The sequence below is a fragment of the Aptenodytes patagonicus genome, chromosome 26 (genome assembly GCF_965638725.1).
Source record: "Aptenodytes patagonicus chromosome 26, bAptPat1.pri.cur, whole genome shotgun sequence".
In the NCBI taxonomy this organism is placed as follows: domain Eukaryota; kingdom Metazoa; phylum Chordata; class Aves; order Sphenisciformes; family Spheniscidae; genus Aptenodytes; species Aptenodytes patagonicus.
In genome coordinates, this window is record NC_134974.1 from 1885139 (window position 1) to 1891138 (window position 6000).

Genomic DNA, 6000 nt, shown 5'->3' on the forward strand with positions numbered 1-6000 from the left:
CACGTGCCCTTCCCTGTTTGCCGCAGGCCCAGCGAGGAGATGGTGAAGATGGTGCTGAGCCGGCCCTGCCACCCCGACGACCAGTTCACCACGAGCATCCTGCGGCACTGGTGCATCAAACACGACGACCTCCTGGCCGAGCACATCAAGTCGCTGCTGATCAAGAACAACAGCCTACCACGAAAACGCCAAAGGTGAGCGGCCAGGGCAGGCACAGCGTCTCCCGCTGCTTCCCCTGGGGCCGCCCTGCTACCGGGAACCGAGTGACAGACTGCCTTGTGCCCCACTCCGTGCACCGACCAGGCAGCCGAGACGCCGTGTGCCTTCGGCGCAGCGCCGGGCATACCAGCCCCTCCTGGCGGTTACACCACCGTCTCCTTGAGGCCGGGGTGGTGCCACTGCCCACCCACGCGCTGACGCGCAGCCAGAGCCCCTGAGCGAGCGTCTTTGCTCCAGAGCTGTGCGGGAGGCTGCTCTTTGATCCCGCCTGTGCTGACATCCAGCCAGCAGGACCCTTTTATGCCGAGCCCGTTACCCAAGCTGTGTGGGGAAGCACTTTTCAGCTGCTTGTGTGAGCAGTGCCAAGCCTTGGTGCTCCCCTGCTGCGGCGCCAGCCAGGCAGGCCCCTCTGCTCGTCCCTGCTGCGCCCGCCTGGGCACAGCTGGATGTATCCAGAGCATCTTTTGGTGCAAATAGTCTTCCAGATGTGGTTCACTTAATCTCTTGCTGGGACGCTGCTGCCTCTGGGGTGGATGGGGTCAGGGTCCATCAGTCCAGTGGGACTAAAGGATGCAGCTGGGCCAAGCTGTAGCCTGCGGAGGTTAAATCCCAGCTCCCCAGGGCAAGGTTCCTCCTCTCCTGCCTGTGGAGGGAAGGGGCAGAGGCCTTGTTCCCGGCCACCCTGCATGGGCAGAGCTCTGGGTGCTGGAGGAGGCAGCTGGACCTCACCACCGCGGGCTGTGGGAGAGGAACGGAGAGCAGCACGGGATGCTGCAGCTGGTCCTGCACCGCTGTGCCGGCTGCTGGGCTGGTTCCTGGCGAGGGTGGCACATGGGACACCTCACCCCAACCCCGTGACGTCCCTCAGCAGGGAGGCAGGAGCTCTTTCTGCTGCACTCAGCTCCCCAGGCCATTTCCCAGCCTTTTACCCAGCCTCGAAGACCAACATCAGGCTGCGAGGCAGCCTCTGCCCTTGGCGCGGCCGTCACCTGCCGGGGCGAGAGACACCCGGTCCCACTACCTGCTCTGTGCCGGGTCACGGGTCACCCCTCGGTGCCGGGGGGGTCTCGGTTAGAGGAGGGTGGTCGGCTCCGGCAGCCCCCAGCCCGCTGTGCCGGGCTGACAGGGTCCTCTGCGGCCCCTTCCCGGCTGGGTGCCTGCAGCCCTTTGCTGGAGTAGGAAGGACATCTAGTGTCCTGGGAAAGCAGAGCAGCACCGCGCTCCCACCGCAGTGAGGGCCGCGTGTCCCCGAGGACCCCCAGCCCAGCACCCAGGGGAGCCGGCACCACCACGGCACGGAGCTGGGTCAGGGCCAGCGGGTCGGACGGAGCCTTGCCGGGAGGTTCGCCAGCGCCGGGATCTCGCTGGTGCTCCGGCGCCCAGCGTGCAGGTCGCACACCGGCACCGGGAGAGCGGCCGGTCCCCGCCGGCATCTCGGCCACCTCTGGGTCCCCTCGGCTCTCCGAAGAGGCTGCCGGGGAAGTCTGCACCTTCATCCGTTCCTTCGTGTTAATTAATGGCCTTTCACAGCTGAACAACGCGGCTATTTTCACTGTGTTTCTGTTCCGGGATCCGAGCCGTATCCAGGTCTAATCCCCACTAATTAACGGGCGGCCAGCTGAGGCCCCGGCTGTTGGCAGCGCCCCGGGTGCTGGCACCGCGCACCGTCCTGCAGCCCAGGCTCAGCACGGGGCACTTAGTGCTCCCCAGAGCCGCCAGGGATGGAGGCGGTGAACACCCTGAGCAGGATTTATCCCCTTAATCCCTGGGCTGGAACAGCGCACGCAGACCAGCCCCAGGGGAGCCTGCGTGTGCCGGAGGCGCAGAATGGGTCCTGTGCTGCTCCTCATCCCTGGGCTCCCCTGCTCCAGCCTCTGGGTGCTGGGGGCACCCCGGGGCAGCGCGGATGGCAGGGTTATCTGTGGCCCACATCTGCTTGGGGGTTTGGGGGTGCTGCTGCGGGGCCGTGGCACTCGGTCCGCCCACAAGCGGGGGCTCCTGGTTTTGGGGGGGGGGGGGGGGAACACAAGCTAGGGGCGGCTGGGGGTGGGCAGGAGGGAACAGGGCGCGCGCTGACGGGCGCTGCTCCTCTGCCCTCAGCCTGCGCAGCTCCAGCAGCAAACTGGCCCAGCTCACCCTGGAGCAGATCCTGGAGCACCTGGACAACCTCCGCCTCAACCTGACCAACACCAAACAGAACTGTACGTACTGCCGCGCAAGCGGGACGGGCCCCAGGGTTACAGCCGCTGCCCGTCTCCATCGCCGTGAGGTGTCCCGGGGCACCCATGGGAACTGGGATGCTCTGGGATATACCGGGACCCTGCATCCGAAACCCCGGATGGGTGGGGGGTTCCTGGGGGTACCTGCCCTCAGGTCTCTGACTCCCATTTCTTGCTGGTTCCTCGACAGTTTTCAGCCAAACCCCGATCCTGCAGGCGCTGCAGCACGTCCAGGCCAGCTGCGACGAAGCCCACAAGATGAAGTGAGTCGGTCCTTCCCTGCCTGGCGCCGGGTGGCCTCGGGACCGCGGGGCGGGTGCCCCAGCGGTGCCTGACCTCCCCCTCCAACCCCCTGCTTCCTTCCAGGTTCAGCGACCTCTTCTCCCTGGCAGAGGAGTATGAAGATTCCTCCACCAAACCCCCCAAGAGCCGCCGAAAAGCCACCCTCTCCAGCCCTCGCAGCCGCAAGAACGCAGCCCAGCCGGCCAACAACGAGGAGGAGTCAGCTTCCAGCAGCGCCTCGGTAAGCGTCCCTGGTCCCCTCCCCGGCACCCCGCAGCCTCTCGGCCTCATCCGCACCTCGAGGAGGCGCAGGCGGGAGCTGGGTGTCCCCGTCCCCGGTGGCGGTGACTCCCACTTCCCCCGTCTCCCGGCACAGGAGGAAGAAGACACCAAACCCAAACCCACCAAACGGAAAAGAAAAGGCTCCTCCGCCGTGGGCTCGGACAGTGACTGAGGGCTCTGCCCTCTCCCCCGGCCGCTTTCGGGTCCCCGTGGTGCCCGGTGACCCTGCCACGCTCGGACAAAAGCCATTGCCAGGACGGGAAAGGAGAACACGCGTCCCCTCCGGGAGCCCGCAGAGACGGGGCCACCCCGGCTTCCCGCTGTGCTTCTACGCCAACCTCCCCACTTGACTTTTTAGCTCCTTTTTACCAACGGCCGGGGAGGGATCGGAGCGTACGCACCCCCCAGGACCTGGCTCCAGCCCTGCCCACTCGAGGGGCAGCGTGGACAGGGGACACGGCACCACGGAGAGGGGAAAGGGGACTCGGGGGGGGGGGGGGGGGGGGGGGAGGGAGGGAATATATCACAAGTCCCCTATTTTGTTATAAGAAATGTAAATAAACAGTGCGAACTGGCTTGCTGCTGCTCCAGGATGCTTTGGGGAGGGGTGAACTCGTGTCCCTGCCCGCGGGGCCGAGGGGAGGTCGACCCCCCCACCGCCGCCGCCGCCGCACCCGCTCCTCTACCAGGGCCCCGTCTCCCCGGGGAGCTGCTGCGCGTTCCGTTCGGCGTGAGCCTGCCCGCACCGGAGCTCAGCGCCCGCGTGAGGAGGGGGACGACGCTCTCCCATGTTCCCCCCCCCCCGGAGCTATTAGCGTTTTTAAGTGTGTGGGTTTTGGGGTTTTTTTAAAAAAAAAAAACAACAATAAAAAACCTCTCAAATGTTTTGTACAAAACGCCACCTCTTTGTGCCGCCTCTCCGGGGGGGTTCCCCGGGGTCAGCATCCCCTGGCATGTGGCACCCAGGGGACCGCGGTGGTGCCAGCTTCCCCTCCCCCCCCCCAAGCTGGAGGGGGAATCTGGGACAAGGCTGGGCCGGGAGCGCAACGGGGAGGCCACGGCGAGGGGGGGGACACCACAGTGAGGGGGATGAGGCTGGGGACACAATGGGGGGGGGGCTGTGGGGAGGCTTGGGGACATTGTAGGGAGAGGGACAGGGGTGGGGAGGGAAGAGGGGGGCTGTGGACGGTGGGACGTGGTGGAGGAGATGGGGGGGGGGCCGTGGCGAGGATGATGGGGACATGATGGGGGTCCGTGGTTGGGGGGACAGGGCTGGGGCTGGAAGAGGGGTCTGGGGCGAGTGGGACGGGGACAGGGACAGGGACAGGATGGGGGTGAACCGGGGGGGGCCAGGATGTGGGGTCTGGGATGGTGGCGAGGGGGACGGGGCTGGGGGCTGGAGGAGGGGGCTGTGGCCAGTGGGGTGGGGACAAGGACGTGATGGAGGGGATGAAATTGGGGAGGGGGGGGGGACTGTAGCAGAGACGATGGGGACGTGAGGGGGGGGGGGACAGGGCTGGGGCTGGAGGAGGGGGCTGGGGCGAGCGAGACGGGGACAGGGACGTGATGGAGGGGATGGGGATGAAATGGGGGGGAGGGGGCCGCGGCGAGGAGGATGGGCCGGGGGACGGTGACGAGGAGGATGGGGACGTGAGGGGAGGGTCCGCGGCGGGGGGGGGGACGGACACGGGACGGGGACAGGGGCTGGGGCTGGAGGAGGGGCCTGGGGCGAGCGAGACGGGGACGCGATGGCGTGAAGGGGGGGGGGGGGGGGCGGGGGGGGGCCGGGGCCACGGGGCGGGGGGGGGGGGGGGGAGAGGAGAGAGGAGGGGGGCCGGGGGGAAGGGGGGGGCGCGGCACCGAGGGGCGTGTCCGCCCCGCCCCGCGGCGGGCGGCGGGCGATGGCGCTGGCGGCGGCGCTGGCGGCGGCGCTGGCGGCCCTGGCGCTGCTGCAGCGGCTGCTGCGGCCGCACCTCTGGGCCGACCTGGCCTTCGCGGCGCGGGCGGCGCGGTGCGGCGGCGGGCGGCGGCGGGGGGCGGCGGCGGCGGCGGGGCGGGGGGGGGCAGCCTGGCCGCCCGGTTCCTGCGGGCAGCGCGGGAGGCTCCGGCCCCGGCCTTCCTGCGGGCGGCGGGAGGAGCGGAACCCTACGGGGGGGCGGCGCGCGGGTGGCGAGGGTGGCCAACGCGCTGAGGCGGCGGCCCCTGAGCGGCGGAGATGGGGGGGAGCTGGGGCCCGGTGTGACCGTGGGGCTGTTGGTGGGCAACCAGCCGCGGTTCGTCTGGGCTGGTTGGGGCTGGCGGCGCTGGGGGCCCGGCCCGCCTTCCTGGGCACGGCGCTGCGCCCCGCCGCCCTCCGGCACTGCCTGCGCGCCTGCGGGGCGCGGGCGCTGCTGGTGGCGGACGGTGAGCGACGGGGACACACACACACACACACACACACACGACACAACGGGACCTGGGGGGGGGGATGGGACACGGGGCCGAGGGGGCCCGGGGGGATGGGAGGGGGGGTACAAAGGCTCCAGGGGCTGGGGTGGGACCGGGGAAGTACGGAGCTCGCGGGGCCGGGGATGGGGGTGGTACCCCGGGGCACCCGGGAAGGCCAAGGAGATTGGGGGGGGGGGGGGGGGATGAGGGGGACCGGGAATGGGGTGGTAGCGGGGGGCACCAGGCCCGTGGGTATCGGGGCTGGCAAAGGCACCAAGGGATGGGCTGGTACCGGGGGCACCAGGGAAGTACCGGGTTCGTGGGGACCGGGGATGGGCTGGTACCGGAGCCCGGGTGAGCGCCAGAGGCTCCGGGACGGTACAGGGGCCACTGCGGGTGACAGGCTCTGAGGCACGGGGATGGCACAAGGGGTGCCAGGGGTCTCCAGGGCTGCCAGCCAGGGAGCAAGGGATCTGGACAGCTCGGGGGGAGGTCCGGGTGTGGCTCAGCATGGGAGTGATGGGGGGGGGGATTGCAGGTGCCCCCCCACTGGGTCCCTCTTGGTTGTGCC

General features: G+C 69.4%; 1 protein-coding gene across 2 annotated transcripts in view; it reads left to right on the plus strand.

The window, feature by feature from the left end:
* Positions 1–3469, plus strand: part of INTS3 (integrator complex subunit 3) — a 44212-nt gene extending 40743 nt beyond the window's left edge. For both annotated transcript variants that reach the window (XM_076359797.1, XM_076359798.1), the window contains 5 exons: positions 27–194; positions 2320–2420; positions 2629–2701; positions 2805–2961; positions 3097–3469. In XM_076359797.1, the coding sequence (XP_076215912.1) occupies positions 27–194; positions 2320–2420; positions 2629–2701; positions 2805–2961; positions 3097–3174 (577 nt within the window). In that variant the 3' untranslated portion in view covers positions 3175–3469. The remainder of the gene's footprint in view (positions 1–26; positions 195–2319; positions 2421–2628; positions 2702–2804; positions 2962–3096) is intronic.
* Positions 3470–6000: the final 2531 nt, after the last annotated feature.